This window comes from Anomaloglossus baeobatrachus, chromosome 10 (assembly GCF_048569485.1).
Source record: "Anomaloglossus baeobatrachus isolate aAnoBae1 chromosome 10, aAnoBae1.hap1, whole genome shotgun sequence".
NCBI lineage: Eukaryota > Metazoa > Chordata > Amphibia > Anura > Aromobatidae > Anomaloglossus > Anomaloglossus baeobatrachus.
In genome coordinates, this window is record NC_134362.1 from 164,587,200 (window position 1) to 164,606,022 (window position 18,823).

Below are 18,823 nucleotides of genomic sequence, written 5' to 3' on the forward strand. Positions count from 1 at the left end.
CCACATGGGAAATCTTTTATTATGCTTGGTGATCTCCCATGTTTTGCTGACGGGAATCTCTGCTGGGAACTGGCTGTAGGAGGCACCAATATTGTTGTGAGTTATTGCCCTGTTTGCCCTCCCTATAATCTAGCCCTGCCTAGAACGGTTATGGATACGTTGTTGATTGCTCTGTTATAGGATTTGTCATATATTTGCTTGTGGGATTCAACTACAAAGGGGATCTTTCAGTCCAGCAGTAAACTGGTGCTGTGGGGGTTAATAAAGGACATCCTACCCACCACCACATCTGGCCTCCCTCCTCCTCTCCTGTTTCCTCTGCAGAATGCTCAGTACATCTGGATCCTTCACATACAAAGGAACATAGCCCCGACCAGAAACCTCAGAAGCCACACAGTGATTCGTTACCTCTCCCGGTGCCCAGAGCTTCGGGTAGAAGCTCCTCAGATATCTACAGACGTGGCAGTGCCCAGCAAACATGAAGACCCTTCATATACTTCAGCTCTGCGCTTTTTATTGCCAGCTCTTTGTTCAGTTTAATCCGAGCTCAGCTGCACCTTCTCCCATCATAAAGTTTCCAGGAGACAACTCACCCAAGACGGACAAAGAGATGGTCACAGTAAGTAGCCTCATGCCAATGGTTTCTCCTTCTTTCTCAGTTTGCCTATCTGGACCTTGTCCTGAGCCTCACTCCTAAAAAAAAAATCATTTCTCATTTCTACATTGGACACCCTGTCCTGAAGAAACTTGTTTTCTTCCTATAAAGAAGGTCCAGCTATGTATACGTGCTATCGACGTTGCAATATCTGGATGAAATGAGTGAAAAAACATCATTTAAACTATTGATGAACTGAGAGTGCAAAAGTAGGGCAATGCCAGCTGAAACTTAATCAAAGATAGTAGAATTTTTCCCATCAAAAGAAAATGTTGTAATACATCCCTTTAGAACAAAAAAGCTATTACACATATGTAAACCCAAGGTGGCACCAAAATACAAAGCGAACTGACAAACCAATAGGCTATGGCTACGAACCAACCTTGACCACCCCATATGTAAACCCAAGATGGTAAACTAGGCTATGAACTATGTCTTGTCAAAATACAAGGCTCACTAATTATTATAGTAATGGTACAAACCAAAAGTGGGCACCAACATGTAAAGCCAAGGTGTTACCAAACTACAAAGCAAACTGACAAACCAAAGGGCTATGGCTATGAACCAACCTTGATGGCCATGTATCTAAAACAAAGATGGTAAACTAGGCTATGAACTAAGGTGTTGCCAAAATACAAGGCTCACTAATTATTATAGTAATGCTACAAACCTAAAGTGGGCACCAACATGTAGAGCCAAGGAGGTACCAAAATTCAAAGCGAACTGACAAACCAAAGGGCTATGGCTATGAACCCACCTTGATGGCCGCGTATCTAAACCCAAGATGGTAAAATAGGCTATGAACTAAGGTGTTGCCAAAATCTTCCTCACTATTACAGTAATGCTCCAAATCAAAAGTGAGCCCCAACATGCAAGACTCAGATGGTATCAAAAAAGCACACATCTATAATTTGATAACCAAGGATGGTCCACCACAAATGTAATCTGAGGGTTAGCAAAATAAAAAGTACACAAAACTGGGATAACATTTCTAGAAACCACCCCAAGTACCATAGATGGTACCAAAATACAAAGTTTACTATTAACTAGAATTCTTGCTGCAAACCAAGGCTAACACCACAAATGTAATCCCCCGAAAGGGTCTTGTACACCAGTCTTAATGAAGGGAACACTAGAGTAAGATGTTCCAAATTTCTTTTCCGGTGTCCTCCTCTTTAGTGAATTTGGCACATCTTTCAGCTGTCATGCGCTATTGCCAGAAATGTTACTCTGAGCAGGGGCTGGCATACCCTTCTGCAGTAATTTATGCCTCATTCTAGCCTCTCATACAGCCAGATCAGATCTCAGACTTTGCACTGACAATCACCTCGAAACACCGTGTCTGCAAATTGAGGTTCTGATCTGGCATAAATCCACTTTTGACTTTTAAGATTGCTACTTCCAATAGGTCGCACTAGAGTTAGAATACTCCCTCCATGAAGAGACAATTTGTCTATTCTGCATAAATTATGATTAAATTATTGGACGCACTTGGCCATGTCCCTGCCTACCAAAGTAGGGAGAGACAGAGCTGGCAGGGTCTAGCATAAAAACACCAAAGTCCCAAGTTTTTTTTACGCAACTTCAACTTGGGCAAAAATATTGCAGAATTTCAAGACATTTTATGCCAGAATTCTTTCAAAAACAGCTTGGTGAAATGGACCCATGGTGCACTAAGAATTGTAGCATTGCTTTAAACCAGCAGTGAGCACCATGCATGGACACCTGAGATAAACCAACAACTGGAATTTTATAACCAAGGATGGGCATTACAAATGTAAAAACAAGGTGGTACCAAATTACAAATCTCCCTAAGAATGGTAATACAACCATGGTACCAAACTATACTCCGTCTTGACTTCAGTTCTCTGGTAGGGCCTTCAAAAATATTCTGTAATTTGTGAACAGAGGCCTTCAATTCAAAGTGGATTTATTCATTTATTCTAGTTACTTTTCATCTTTCCTTGGTTGGACTAAGACTACACAATCATACCTTTTATACCATTGAAACAATATTATATCATATGTGGCCTGCAGACTCTGCAGACTTTTGTGGCATTAGCCTTTTCAGCTGGTTACACAATATAGCTAGAAAAATCAAAACACTGACACCATGCCCATCACTCGTGCAACATCTGGTTCTAGAATAAAAAATGGCACTCTCTTTTAAGAAGTTGTACAACAAAATAAAGCGTAACGGTTCAAAACGCGTTAAGTTCCCAGAGTGTTGGTTTTTAACGTTATTTAATACACTTGGATGTTTATAACTTTTTTTGGACGAATTCAGGACCTCCCTATGGCCACCACACTTTTACAATGGACTCCCAACTGTGACTTGAAATGTGCCTATAAACCATTGGGTAAAGCAAAATGTTGGCAGGCCAGAAGATAAAAGGACCACCCACAAGAGAACAAGACACTATAAAATATAGGAGCCCCGGACTTGCTCTAGGCCAATATGCTCGTAGGCTCTTTTTATAAGAGTCCTGTCCCTCTCCTCGCTGGAAGGTAGGAAGGTTCTAATGCAGCCAACTTCTGGTGGGACACTATCCCACAACTTCAGCAAAGTATTTTTATCTTGTACTGTAAGATTATTCTGAGCCTAAATTGATATTGTGTTATTTCCTAAATGTCACATTAACATCTTATTTACCTACTAGCAATACCTCCTGAAGTATTATGGCTGCCCTAAAGACTCGTGTCTGATGGTGCTAAAGGATACCCTGAAGAAAATGCAGAAGTTCTTCCGTATTCCAGAGACTGGAGAGATGGATCAAAAGACAATAGAAACTATGAAAAAGCCCCGATGTGGTAATCCAGATGTGGCCAACTACCAGTTCTTCCCAAGGAAGCCCAAATGGGAAAAAAATGATATCACATACAGGTGAATTCAAGTCTATGTAGGTTTTTCAATGGGGCTGAAAATCCATTCATATATTTGAGTCAATAGAAGGGACCTTTGTTCGGGAGTCTCTATTCTTGGCCATAGAAGAGAGGTCCCTCACAAAGGTCCTATCTGCCTTGCCTATGCTCATTTTCTTCAGTGGAAGCATTGCAGGAAAACTGAACACTTATGGATTTCTTCTCCACAGATCACAACTGATTATTGGAGGTCCCAGCAGTGGAAATCTTTGCAGTCAGTTAGTTGTCCAAGCTGGGAACCTCTTTATGATGTATGCTTTTTGCTAACCATCTATTACTTTTCTTTAGGATCTTGGGGTACACTATAGACCTGGACTCCGAAACTGTGGATGATGCTTTTGCTCGGGCATTTCAAGTCTGGAGTGATGTCACCCCTTTGAAGTTCACTCGACTTATGGATGGAGATGCTGATATCATGATCAATTTTGGCCGCTGGGGTAATCCACTTATTCTTTTTCGTTTGTATTTTTCGTGCTTTCTCATAGACATCACTATTTCCGATTTGTTTTTCAGAGCATGGTGATGGCTATCCATTTGACGGTAAAGATGGCCTGTTAGCTCACGCTTTTGCACCCGGATCAGGGATTGGTGGCGACTCTCACTTTGATGACGATGAGCTTTGGACTTTAGGGGAAGGACAAGGTAACACAAATTTGGAACACACATATTGTAATGGACTATGTGGATACATTTTTCTCATCTGATGGTTTTTAGCACTAACAGTCAGTATGTCAAAGAGTGGAACACCGTCACAATTAAAATGAATGTCCTCTTTGTAACATCACGTCATTACTTGCTCTACAAATCTCTGCTGTGTATATGATGACCACTGCAGCAAATCACTGACTGTAGCAGGTGACCGCTTCATCCAGTCGCTAGCTCTAGCGGGTCACCACTGCACTCAATGATTGGTTACATGCTTACAGTAGTCACATGTCAGTGTCGGTGTGCCATTACTTGGAATAAGAAGTAGTGACGGACAGGGAACCAAGGAAGTGTCATGACTGAAACCTGTCACCGTTGTGTCACGGGTCACAGACTGTCCTGTGATGTCCAGCTATAGAATGTCTCAGCACTTGGCTGCGCAAACTGCTCCCTGACCTTCTATTATCCCTGCTTGGTGTATTTGGTATCCTATGTATCTTCTCTGCTGGTGGTTTATCCCTTTCCCTTTAGGACCCTGTGGAGGTCCACTCATTTTCAGCTATTTCATCAGCACTTCTCTTGGTGTCCTTAAACTCTCTCATTTCCTTTGATCTGTGCTGCTGATAGCTCTATCTTCCTACATATCCTGAGTGCATGCAGTTGGCTTGCATTCATCTGGAGTCACTTTGTTGTGTGTTGCAGTCTCTTTCCAGGAATCTTCTTGGAGATAAGTTGTTTGTTGTTTTCCCTTGTTTGTTATCCCTGTGTGTCCTTTAGCACTTAGGGTACCGTCACACTTTAGCGACGCAGCAGCGATCCCACCAGTGATCTGACCTGGTCAGGATCGCTGCTGCGTCGCTACATGGTCGCTGTTGAGCTGTCAAACAGGCAGATCTCACCAGCGACCAGTGACCAGCCCCCAGCCAGCAGCGACGTGCAAGCGACGCTGCGCTTGCACGGAGCCGGCGTCTGGAAGCTGCAGACACTGGTAACTAAGGTAAACATCGGGTCTGGTTACCCGATGTTTACCTTAGTTACCAGCGCACACCGCTTAGCTTAGCATGTGCAGGGAGCAGGAGCCGGCGCTGGCAGCGTGAGAGCTGCGGAGGCTGGTAACGAAGGTAAATATTGGGTAACCACCTTGGTTACCCGATGTTTACCTTGGTTACAGCTTACCGCAGGCTGTCAGACGCCGGCTCCTGCTCCCTGCACATTCAGGATTGTTGCTCTCTCGCTGTCACACACAGCGATGTGTGCTTATCAGCGGGAGAGCAACAATAAAAAAATGAACTAGGCATCTAAGGTTCATGGAGGTCTGAGTTTGCCGAACATTCGGGGTTACAATATAGCCTGTTTGACTAGATATATATTGGATTGGATTAAAGGCTCTAGGCATTATTCAGCGTTGGAGCTTGAGAGAGACTATGCACAACCTTGGGATCTGGTGGCATTGCTTCATACTAGGCAGGCTAATCTCCCAGTGAAAGTCAAGCACTCTTCCTTATTTAAAGACACGATTGCAACGTGGAAGGCGTTGAGGAAAAACTACAAACTTCCCCATAAATATCCAAATACTTGCCTATATGGGGGAATCCAGAGTTTGTGCAGGGGACAAGCAATAAGCTGTTTGAAGAGTGGAAGGTGAGGGGTATAAGGACTGTTGCTCATCTCTTGCACACCTCAGAGCCTAGATGGTTGAGTAGAGACGAAATTATAGCGCAGTATGGCCTGGGGCCTAACCAAGTAATCCAATATGACCAAGTGAGATATAGTATTATGACTCAGTTGCATGATGTGACCCAGGAGGTAGTATTTAACTCTTTTGATTGTCTGGTAAAGAACTCAATAACTTCATCATCTATCTCTTTTCTTTATGGAGCCATGCGTGATCTATTAATAGGACAGCACCCGGAAGGTTTATTTAAATCTTGGGAAAAACAATTTGAGGACCCGTCTATGGGGGTAAAAATTAGGGGAGGGTGGAATGCTCTTCGTAAATCAATTTTAAATGAGAATTGGCGAGAAACCCAATTTAGAATTATGCACAAGGCAATTTATGGTTTTAATCTCCCTCCATCAGCAACAAAGCCAGACAGGCTTACGTATTGCCCTAAGTGTAAGAGTAGTGGAACTGATCTCCTTCACGGGTTGTGGTCCTGCCCCCATTTGAGTCCATTATGGTCACAGATCAAAAGTTGTATACAAAAGGTGTGGGGTCTTGAAGTTCGGCTCTCACCTGGGTTCGCTATTTTTCACCATTGGGAGGAGGGGAACGATACCAAAGGGAAGATGACTAACCCACCCAGACTTATACATGTGATACTTCTGGCAGCCAAGAGAGCGATACTAAAAAATTGGTTGGAGTCTAGGGTCCCCGCGATTGAAGAGATCTTGGGTCAGCTCATGCATCTTCTTGAAATAGAAGGATTGGATGCAGAAAGGAGGGCGGATAGAATACGACAGCACTTTAACAAATGGAAGAAATTCATACTGGCCTATTGTACTCGGGAGGAGATAGTCAGGATTATGTCACCTTTCAAAGACACAGTCTGGTATCATACTGAAAAATTGAAGGATACATTGGATGGCTTGGAGGTGGGGGAGGAAAGGCCGAAAGCTGACTAAAAGGAGAGGGGGAAATAATTGATTTGAGTGGTACTTCTTTATTGTATGTCATTACCATATTCACAAGGGTTCAATGGGGGGAATGATAAGAATGATGGGTTAAGGAGTCGCTGCTTTCCTTTGCTTTATCTTGCCATGTTACGGTTATTGATTTTAAAAATTGGTATGGAATTTGGGATGATCAAACATGACAATGTAATGTTGAATTTACAATGCTGAATTCGCTTATGCCAGTGTTATGTTAATGAAAAATTTGAATAAAAATATAGTTTTAAAAAAAAAAAATGAACCAGCACTGTGTGTAACGAGCAGCGATCTCACAGCAGGGGCCAGATCGCTGCTCAGTGTCACACACAGCGAGATCGCTAATGTGGTCACAAAAAACGTGACTCAGCAGCGATCTCAGTAGCGATCTCGCTGTGTGTGAAGTACCCCCTAGTGGGGTTTACGAAGAGCTCATCCCATCTGCTCTTTACATAGGGCCCAGATCAGGGTCAGGTATCCGGCTCAACGCATAGGTGCAGGACCTATCTAAAGCGGGAACCCAGGCCTATCGGTAGGTTTGGTCAGGGGGTCACCTTCTGCCCTTTCCCTAGACACAAGTTTTCCCTTCCCTATAGCCTTTTGCTGGGTAGTTTCCCATACCTAGCATGACAAAACCATTTATATGACATTTTTTTGTATTTTATTGCATTTTAGATTGTTTTCAAAATTATTTTGCCTGGCTGGACGATACCTTTAGAGGGAATCTGTCAACAAGTTTTTGTCATCTAATCTGAGAGCAGCATGATAAAGGAGCAGAGACACTGATTCCAATAATATGTCACTTACTGGGCTACTTGCCGTAGTTTTGATTAAACACTTTTATCTGCTGCATATCTACCAGTTCTATGAATGCTATGCTCTGTATAACTCCACCCACATCACTGATTGGCAGCTTTCTGTGTACAGTACACAGTGCATAGATAGAAATCTGCCAATCAGTGGTGGGGGCATGGCTGGACTACCTGTCAGCACGCCAAGTAATCCTCTAGTGATAATCTATTGCGGATAAAACATTGATTTTATAACAACTACAGCAAGCAGCCCAGTAAGTGACACATCGCTGAAATCAAAAGTCTCTATTTCTAGATCATGCTGCTCTCAGATTAGGTAGGAAGATTCTCTTTAAATGGTTCTATTATAATTATTGACCTTACAACACTAGTAGGTAGGAGACATGGATCACAGTTTAGACCATTGTGTATGGTTTATTAGCAGCATCACTGTAAAAGAGATGTTTTCTCTAAATGGGGTCTCTAAGACTTACATGCTCTTGTCCCTCTTCAGTATGCCCCCCTTTTGCTCTTGAATGACGGCTGTTGCTTCCAATCAATAGTCCACTACTGGTGTCACTCAAGAGTACAGAATGGGCTTTCGGAGAACTTCATCTTCAGTCACCCACTTCAGATCTTTTAGCCTACTTTGATGTTTTTCCCGCTCTCTAGTGCTGTTCAACAACTATCATTCTCCATCCACAGTTGTGAAAGTGAAATATGGGAATGCTGATGGAGAGTTCTGCAAATTTCCTTTTCTCTTCAACGACAAGGAATACACCAGCTGCACAGATGCCGGACGGAGCGACGGATTCCTCTGGTGTTCAACCTCGTACAACTTCGATAAAGATGGCAAATATGGCTTTTGTCCTCACGAATGTAAGTGCTTGTTGCTAAATACATTTTTGAAAATGTGACTTCCCATTGCTTACATGATAATTTCTATATACCCCATCACTCCCACATACTGTATATTGCCAATATTCAGATTAGCACTAGTTGCTTTGGAGACATCATGTGTTAAATATTTGCCTGTGGCTGTACTGGCTCCATGAGTTTGGGCAGATGCCCATGTGGTTAGATACTTGTCTCGGAATGGGTTATTTTGTTATTTAGATGGGTATCCAATAGAAAGGTGGTACATGCTAAATAAGTGATGGTATATCCACTGTTACCCAAAACGTTTTCTCCCAAAAGATAGCTTCCAAGAGACTTTTTAGTGGATTAGAAGATAAGTTTATATATTGCCTTATTTGCCAAGACTTGGTTGTTTCCGTTGGTGTCATAGAGTTTGAAGGTTGTACATATCCATCTTTGAGTTTGAGACACATAGGAGTCCTTATCAAGCCTCTTAAAAGTCAAGGAGGCTTGGACACCTTCTGAAAAATTGACAAATCTCTGAGATGTATGCTGAAACCTTCTGGAACTCAGCGCTATCAATAGGTTTCTTGTGCATAACGCTAGGAAGCTGTATCATCAAACGAAGACTCAGCATCCAAACTCAAGATCATGAGCACAACGTGGAGGAGGTCTTACGTGTCAACCCAAGTACCTTTGGAAGACCAACCCTAAAGGTCTGTTTACGTTGACCGACTACCGACACTAACTGACCGCAGATCAACTGCTTGGTTTGCTCATCAGCAATCATTTAATGGCTTGTTACTGTCACGGTGCGGACTAGAGGAGAGTCCGGCATGAGCCAAAACACAACGACCAGGGTAACACCACGACAGACAAGGGGTACACTGGGGACACTTTAACAATGGTGGGCCCTAGCACTAGTGAGAGGGAAGATGGACACCTCCTCCAGTTACTTGCCGCTGTACCCTGCACTCCTAGCCAGTCCCCATACAGGTTCCTCATCTGTCGCCGAGCAGGAACCTGAAGCCCTTAAAAGACCCTATAATAATCCCTGGCTAGGGAGGGTCAGGTGAAGGACATTAGCCCAACCGCTGCACTGAAACAACACACCAGGGAAGGAAGACAGGGGGAAACACAACAACAGACTGCTGCAGTCAGAACCAAGACTGCAGCCATCACAGCAACTTCAGCAGAGACTAGAAACATGGGTTTTGGAACTCTATCGCATCAGTGCAGCCCAATCTGCTGCCTGCGCCTTCCACCATCAGATTGTTCGGACACAAAAAATGTTGGAGGTTCCCTGTAAACAGGAAGCCCATATGGACAAAACCAGAGTTGAAAATGCCATTTGGTAATAGACAATGAGTATGGAGATTACAGTGGAGGAACCGTACACAACATTCTTTGTTCATGCTGAAACAATATTGGAAAACCAGAGCAGGACGTCATACTGAGAAGGAAAATACATTCTTCCGGGAAGGTTTTTTTTCAAATACCTTATGTAGATCTGTTAGTTTATTTAGGCAAGAAGATCAAAGTTACCATCATTATGCGCTTAGTCGTAATGTAATCCACACATTCTTGAAATTCAGAGGTATAAACTCTTATCAAATGGAGCTCCACGGATCGAGAACTAAAAGGAACTAACATTGCATGCCACACGGCCACACACATAGATGTCCCTTCACTTAGGTACCGTGCTTCTTCGAAAATAAGGCAGGGTCTATATTATTTTCTTTCTCCGAAAGATGGGTTATCTATCTATCTGTTCACACACACACATTACTGCATACACACACACACACACACACACACACACACACACACACACACACACACACACACACACACACACACACACACACACACACACACACACTCTGCACACATATGCCAGCCAGTCTCCTCTTCAGCTTTGGACTCCTGCAATTAAGAGCCCTTTGGTCCTATGATGTGATGTCACAAAGGTCCTTAAGAAGGCTAGAAAGAAACTTCGGCACACAAATAGGAAAAAAAGTTACACTGAACGTTGAATTTATTGCAATAAGGCATAGAAAAATATGACGTTTCGGCTCAGGAGAGAGTAGAGGTCCTTAAGCAGTTCTACCATTTGGATATTCAAACTGGGGCCGGTAGGAGAGTGAGGACCCTGTAAAATTGCCCAGTTTTCTCTCCCTTCCCCCTAATGCCAGTCCTGAAAATCAGCCTATCTCCTGTTCAGTTCTTTGAGACTCCTACAATTAAGAGACCTTTGGTCACCTGACTGTGAAGTCATCAAAGGACCTTAAAGAAACTTAATCTTGGAATACAAATGTTGGGGTCCTAGAAATTGCACAGTTTGACTTCCCCTAATGCCTGTAGAAAATTAATGCCAGTTCTGCATATCTGCCTGTCTCCTTTTCAGTTCTTTTAGACTCCTACAATTAAGAAACCTTTGGTCACCTGATTGTTAAGTCACCAAAGGTCCTTAAACAATCTTAACCTTGGAATACAAATGTTGGGGTCCTAAAAATTGCACAGATTGACTTCCCTTGACACCTGCCCTGACTGTAACTAGGGCTTATTTTTGGAGTAGGGCTTGTATTTCAAGCATACTCCGAAAATCCTGTAAAATCATACGAGGACTTATTTTCGAGGTAGGCCTTATTTTCGGGGAAACACAGTATTACAATGCCACACTTACTCTGAGGATTTCTGCATGGCACAATAAAGTAATTCTCAAGAGGTCTTCCTGTTTGAGCAATGGGTATCCAGTATAGGCCGAAAACGGACTATGGGGTTTACATTTTTGCTCTGTGTATTCTGTTGCCTCTACATTGTATCCCACTACTACACATTGCTCATATAATGCTGCCATGCAGTGCCCAAATATTACTTCCAGAGACCAAGACTTCCATAGACCATGAGTCGTAAAAGTTTCTTCACCTTTATGGACAATTTTTGTTTCTTAAATAATTGGATGTATTTTTGGCTAAAATCATTTTTGTAATTGGGGGTTTATTAAGAAATGTTGCACTCTTTGGCTTCTGTTTCCTCCGTTTTGCACTGCTACTGCTGACTGCAGGGTGAGTTAACTGTGAATCATCAGGGAGCTCATTCTGATAGCTCAATTGGAGAGTTTGTAACTTTTATTTTTAGCTCCTCTCAGCTGAATTATAACCATACGAGAGTACAATGTGCAGCGATACAAAGTCTGAAAAAGCAAAACGGCGCAACATTGTCAAAGAACCCAATTGCAAAATTGAATTTTAGCCCTAAATACAGTTAGGTCCAGAAATATTTGGACAGTGACACAAGTTTTGTTATTTTAGCTGTTTACAAAAACATGTTCAGAAATACAATTATATATATAATATGGGCTGAAAGTGCACACTCCCAGCTGCAATATGAGAGTTTTCACATCCAAATTGGAGAAAGGGTTTAGGAATCATAGCTCTGTAATGCATAGCCTCCTCTTTTTAAAGGGACCAAAAGTAATTGGACAAGGGACTCTAAGGGCTGCAATTAACTCTGAAGGCATCTCCCTCGTTAACCTGTAATCAATGAAGTAGTTAAAAGGTCTGGGGTTGATTACAGGTGTGTGGTTTTGCATTTGGAAGCTGTTGCTGTGACCAGACAACATGCGGTCTAAGGAACTCTCAATTGAGGTGAAGCAGAACATCCTGAGGCTGAAAAAAAAGAAAAACTCCATCAGAGAGATAGCAGACATGCTTGGAGTAGCAAAATCAACAGTCGGGTACATTCTGAGAAAAAAGGAATTGACTGGTGAGCTTGGGAACTCAAAAAGGCCTGGGCGTCCACGGATGACAACAGTGGTGGATGATCGCCGCATACTTTCTTTGGTGAAGAAGAACCCGTTCACAACATCAACTGAAGTCCAGAACACTCTCAGTGAAGTAGGTGTATCTGTCTCTAAGTCAACAGTAAAGAGAAGACTCCATGAAAGTAAATACAAAGGGTTCACATCTAGATGCAAACCATTCATCAATTCCAAAAATAGACAGGCCAGAGTTAAATTTGCTGAAAAACACCTCATGAAGCCAGCTGAGTTCTGGAAAAGTATTCTATGGACAGATGAGACAAAGATCAACCTGTACCAGAATGATGGGAAGAAAAAAGTTTGGAGAAGAAAGGGAACGGCACATGATCCAAGGCACACCACATCCTCTGTAAAACATGGTGGAGGCAACGTGATGGCATGGGCATGCATGGCTTTCAATGGCACTGGGTCACTTGTGTTTATTGATGACATAACAGCAGACAAGAGTAGTCGGATGAATTCTGAAGTGTACCGGGATATACTTTCAGCCCAGATTCAGCCAAATGCCGCAAAGTTGATCGGACGGCGCTTCATAGTACAGATGGACAATGACCCCAAGCATACAGCCAAAGCTACCCAGGAGTTCATGAGTGCAAAAAAGTGGAACATTCTGCAATGGCCAAGTCAATCACCAGATCTTAACCCAATTGAGCATGCATTTCACTTGCTCAAATCCAGACTTAAGACGGAAAGACCCACAAACAAGCAAGACCTGAAGGCTGCGGCTGTAAAGGCCTGGCAAAGCATTAAGAAGGAGGAAACCCAGCGTTTGGTGATGTCCATGGGTTCCAGACTTAAGGCAGTGATTGCCTCCAAAGGATTCGCAACAAAATATTGAAAATAAAAATATTTTGTTTGGGTTTGGTTTATTTGTCCAATTACTTTTGACCTCCTAAAATGTGGAGTGTTTGTAAAGAAATGTGTACAATTCCTACAATTTCTATCAGATATTTTTGTTCAAACCTTCAAATTAAACGTTACAATCTGCACTTGAATTCTGTTGTAGAGGTTTCATTTCAAATCCAATGTGGTGGCATGCAGAGCCCAACTCGCGAAAATTGTGTCACTGTCCAAATATTTCTGGACCTAACTGTACATGCATAAAATTGAATATTGTGCCCAGAGGTGGAGATGTATAGGACCTCTAGGAAATAATTGACTAAGGCTGCTGCCGCATTTATTATTGGCTAAAAAAAGGGCAAAATTGGCATCTATCACCCACGGGTTGTGGACATGCTTTCTGTGTCATATATGAGGAGACCGATGATGTCTGATATTTGGCAAGCACTAATACAGATTTGGTATAGGTGCCAAAGCATAACTTCTGGTAGCGTTAGTACTTTTTTGACACTTTCTAACACTTCTCATCTGTCACCCATGGGTTCTGGATGTGCTTTCTTTGCAATATATGAGGCGATTGATGATGTTTGATGGTTGGTGGGCACTAATACAGATTTGGTATAGGTGCCGAGGCGTAACTTCAGGTAGCGTTAGTACCTTTTTGAAGCTTTCTAGTATCGGACATAATTTGTGTATACCTAAAAACATAAAGGGGTTAATGGAGTGATTTCCTTGTATCATACTTTTTGATTTGCAGGAATTTTTTGATCTATTCAGACATTTCTCGGGGATTTTTCTGTAGGCAGCTGAGACATGTGTTTCTCATTAGAAATGTCCTTTCCTTCCAAGGTTTTCTACACTCCTATGCAGTTACAGCCCCGGCTTGTATGAGTCAGTGTCATTATGAGCTTGAAAAAAAAAAGTTCTTTGTTTTCTAACTTATCCAGAAACCATTTAGACCACAGTAACTTGGAAGTGGTGTCAGCAGAAAACACCAAAAATCACAGCGTCCGCAAAGTCCAGACAACGATCAGAAGATAAAAAAAGACGCAAATTCACAGATGGGTTTGTACCGCAGAAGAAAAACTAGTCTGTATCCAACCAGAAACAGGGATGCGATTGTGGTCATTTTTGAAAACTTTAAATTGCAATAAAAAACGGCTCAGTGATCGCATTGTGCGAACCTTCCCTGAAAGGACTTTCTGGGACTTTAAAGGTGTTGTCAAAGTCATAAGATGTGACTGCAGACTTTTTAATCCTCGCAGAGTGCACACAACATGCTGTCAGGATTCTCCAGGACTGGCGGACAGAGCAGGCGATAATGTGACACCCTGGCAAAACCAGGTAGTCACAAATAGGCCCCTGCATAACACCGTTCCCTCACTAGGAAACATACAGCCAACCAGAAAACCCTAGTCACCCCCCCTTAGGGAAAGATAGACACACCAGTGGGCGTGACCAGGCAGTTGGGACATGCCCACCCATGGGTCTAGACAGCCCGGGGCGGGAAAACAGCAGATCAGTTTAGTCTATTCTGTAGTTCAAGTTGGAGAGGAGTGTGGGCTGGAGCTGAGTGTGGATCCAGCAGGAGAAGTCCAGATTGAACGGTACCAGGGTAGGAGCCCTGTTGCCACTGGCTAGGAGGCAGACAGTTGGTCTCCGTCAGCAGGAGACGGGAAGACGGCTCGGCAGAACCGAGGTGGACCGGGACAGGGTTGTAGCCCGCCGTTACCGACAAGGGGAACCGACCCGGAAACCGTAGCACAAAAGGGGGTTACTCGGACCCTGAAGCCAGGACCAGAAACTAGTGGAACTGGTTAATTAACCGATTGAGGCCAGGACTAGAGGTTCTGTCCTACCCAAAGTCCCTCATAGAAGACAACAGCCCACCGATTAGGGATAAGAGGTCACCGCCAGGGCCCATAGATCCCACGGGCCAGCATCTGTGGGCACGGCTCTTTAGGCCACATCCAGCTGGGAGTGGACTCCTGAGTTTTACACTAGGAAAGTCCACCTTACACAAAGCAGTGCAGGACAATGATAGAGACCACCAGCCGGGTGGGGGACCCGAACGCAACCGGCCGTGGCACCAGAGACTCGTGTGTTTTACTAACAGTGAGTACACCAGCACCCCCTGCGGTCGCTATCCCCCTCACCGAGCTGCACAAAATCTCCCCCGGGTGCCCCGTAACAGCAGCGGTGGTGTCCCATCTCACCACACACGTGGGTGGCGTCACGAACTTACTACGGCCCAGCCCGTATATCTACATCTCCCCATTTATTCGGCGTGTCCGCGAGACCCCTGGGTCCGGAGACCCTCGAGCCACCACCCCTGAAGGCATGAATCCGAGCAGCGCTGGCTGCTGGCACGGGGGCGGCACAATAACTGGACCACATGTATGTGATTTGAATCCCTGCGGTCACATGCCAACTAGACGTCCCTTGCTCAGTTCACCTGTATTGGGAGCGGACACACAAGTCTAGTAGTAATGTGACCAGAAGTATGAAAATCGCCACCGATAGCAGAGAATCCTGACAGTGTCCAATCTGCAGTGACTTCAGGCTTTCATCACACACCTGGACAACCTCTTTATTATTGATAGCTTAACTTTAGATTGAACCATCAATATCTCCTCATTAGAGGGGTCATACTCCATCAATATCTCTTTATTAGAGGCTCAAGCCCCCTGAGTAGTGGACGAATGTTTGCGGTCACATGTCAACTAGATGTGCCTTGATCAATTCACCTGTATTGGGAGAGGACACACAAGTCTAGTGGGAACGTGGCCGGAAGTATTAAAATTGCCGCCGGTAGCGGAGAATCCTGACGCTGTTCAGTCTGTAGGGACTTTAGACTTTCATCACACACCTAGACAACCCCTTTAATATTGATAGCTTAACTTTAGATTGCACTATCAATATCTCCTCATTAGAGGGGTCATGGTCCATCAATATCTCCTCATTAGAGGGGTCATGCTCTATCAATATCTCCTCATTAGAGGGGTCATGCTCTATCAATATCTCCTCATTAGAGGGGTCATGCTCCCTGAGTAGTGGACAAACCCTTTAAGAAACTTTGCTAATAATGTTAAAAGGGTTGTCCGCCAGTGCACAGCCACTTATTAAATGCTAGAAATGACACTAACATCCATCCACCACCCGGAATGGCGCTGTTCCAGAGATGTTGGTGCTGATTCTCCAAGCGCCCATGTGACATTGTTTTGTCAGGTGGAAACCAAATCTTATCCGTTCACTAATTGGCTGAAGCTCTCCCGTGACATAATGTCACATTAGTGCTGGGAGAAACAGCACTTATTCTATGTCATGTGAGAACTGCAGCCCATCAGTGATCAGTTGCAGCCTGTCAAAGCCCGCTGATAGTATTAAGCACTCACATGACAGAACAATATTACATGACCTCTGGGAGAAACCATGCCAAAATCACTAGAACGCCACTGGTCTGGGAGGTGTGTGTTTTATTTATTTTATTTGTTGCACTTCTTCTCTTTTTCCTTCTGTCTCCATGGTAACAGACTACAAACAAATTCTGTGTAGTCTGATGTTCCATTCTGTCGCCTAACTCTTCTTTTTCTTTTTTTTCCCCTCCAGTATTATTCACTTTAGCTGGAAATGCAGACGGCAAACCCTGTAAGTTTCCCTTTAAGTTTCAAGGAAACAGCTACGACAGCTGTACAACCGAGGGAAGGACGGACAGCTACCGGTGGTGTGCAACAACCGAAGACTATGACCAGGATAAATCCTATGGCTTCTGCCCAGAAACAGGTGTGTGATATCAACAGTTTTAGATAAAGTGAATATTATAGCTTTGGACTCAATTTTAATAAATATGACACTATGTTAACTGTTTATAAATTATAGCAAACTAATAAATTGAGAATTCCGGTAGCCTCCTTCAAGTACTGCCCTGGTCATGTGGAACATATGCAACCTTGACCAAAAGTGAAGCAGCCGAAAATCCTAGAAGGAACACATCTGTCATAACTGAACTAGTTACATTTTGAATATTTGGCAGGCTGGACATCCCTTTAATTATTGTAAACAACCCCCCCGTTTGACACAGAGATGATCCCCTTAAAGAAACAAACACTACTGTGGCAGCCTGGAAAGTGCGGCTGCCAGCCAGATCACTGCGGTCCTCGGAACTCAACACGGGGGCTGCAGGATACATCACCGCTCCTGCTGACGTGAAGTAGGCCCCTGTGTTACGTCCCCACCGGAGTCCACTCCAGCAACTTCTGCTTCGATCACCAGGCGACGTCGTGTTCCTGCCGTGGATAGTGTTGGTGATGGGAGAGTTGATGCTAACGGCGCCAGTGGGCACAAGCTCCGCTCATCCACTGGGCTGAAGAACCATCATTCAGCTACAACCAATGGGAAGACACCACAGCCTTCTTATTTCCCCTCCTGTCTGCTGACCACCACCAGAGATAGTTCTGTATTACTGGTTCCTGTTCCGCCCTGTTTTGTTTAGGGATTCTGGTGTTCTGACTTCTGCTTGTTTCCTGACAACCCTCCTGCCTGCTGTTTCTGTACCTCACTGCCCGATCCGGATTTGACCTCTGCTTTGTTTTCTGATTATGTCCTTGCCTGTCTGATTCTGTCCCTGTTTTGCATTTCCCGGTTCGACCCTGTCTAGCTGCTACTCTCAATGGACTGCAACTTACCACTGGTAGTGATCTCAAGGGCCCTGTGTATTTCCAAATCCCTGTATAGGGGTTAAAGGGTTTCAGGTTCTTGGGGTCCTGCTTTGTGAGCGGCTTTCCTCTAGCCTGTCCATTACAGCCAGTCTGAGTCTGTGGATCCAGGCAGGTGTTACACCCTGGTAGTCCAGAGAGCCCGGCACTTTCCTGGGTGCGCCAGGTGCTGACGTCGGCCCTGCTACTTAGCATCTTGTGCATATATATGACCAAGTAGGCATCACATGACGGGAGGTCAGCCCATTGCTTGCCTGGATTTTTATTTACCATAACTGTATCATTGCCTCATTCCAGGTCTCTTTCTTCCAGCCTTATTTTTTCATTGTTAAAGGGAATCTGTCAGCAGATTTTTGCTGCCTTATCTGAGATCAGCATGACGTAGGCAAAGAGACACTGAATCCAACGATGTATCACTTAAATTACTGGGTGCAGCCGTTCTGACACAATCAGAATTTTTAGATTTAGCAATGTAGCAGAGCTGAGAAAGCTATCTCCACCCACACCAGGCTCTGTGTAGAGAGTCTACATTGACAGTGAGGTGTCATTCAGAGGAGGGGGTGTTCCAGATTCATTGTAGTCCAAACAATGAGAAGTTCTGCTGCTTAAACAAACAGAGCAAATAAATAACAGATCGGACTGTGACAAGACAAGCATCCCTGAATTTTCAGTGTTAACCCTTGCAGCATGCTGTCTGCAGCTTGCATAGCAAAAACCTGCTGACAGATTCATTTTAAGAAGTGGCTAGTAGTATTACTTCTTCAATATTATTACTTTTTATCTCTTTTAATGTCAAAGTATTTTTTTTTGCTATTCCTTGCAAACACTAATCTCAAATATGACTTCAGAAAAAGATGTTATTCCTTAAACTTTTTACAGTTTAAAATGACTCATTGAATTTGATGAAAAGGCAACCATTTTTGCA

General features: G+C 43.7%; 1 protein-coding gene across 1 annotated transcript in view; it reads left to right on the forward strand.

The window, feature by feature from the left end:
* Positions 1-217: 217 nt before the first annotated feature.
* MMP2 (matrix metallopeptidase 2) overlaps positions 218-18,823 on the forward strand; it is a 50,414-nt gene continuing 31,808 nt past the window's right edge. Inside the window, exons 1-6 of the mRNA XM_075325772.1 lie at positions 218-619; positions 3,316-3,539; positions 3,866-4,014; positions 4,091-4,219; positions 8,368-8,541; positions 16,793-16,966. Of these exons, the coding sequence (XP_075181887.1) occupies positions 479-619; positions 3,316-3,539; positions 3,866-4,014; positions 4,091-4,219; positions 8,368-8,541; positions 16,793-16,966 (991 nt within the window). The 5' untranslated portion in view covers positions 218-478. The remainder of the gene's footprint in view (positions 620-3,315; positions 3,540-3,865; positions 4,015-4,090; positions 4,220-8,367; positions 8,542-16,792; positions 16,967-18,823) is intronic.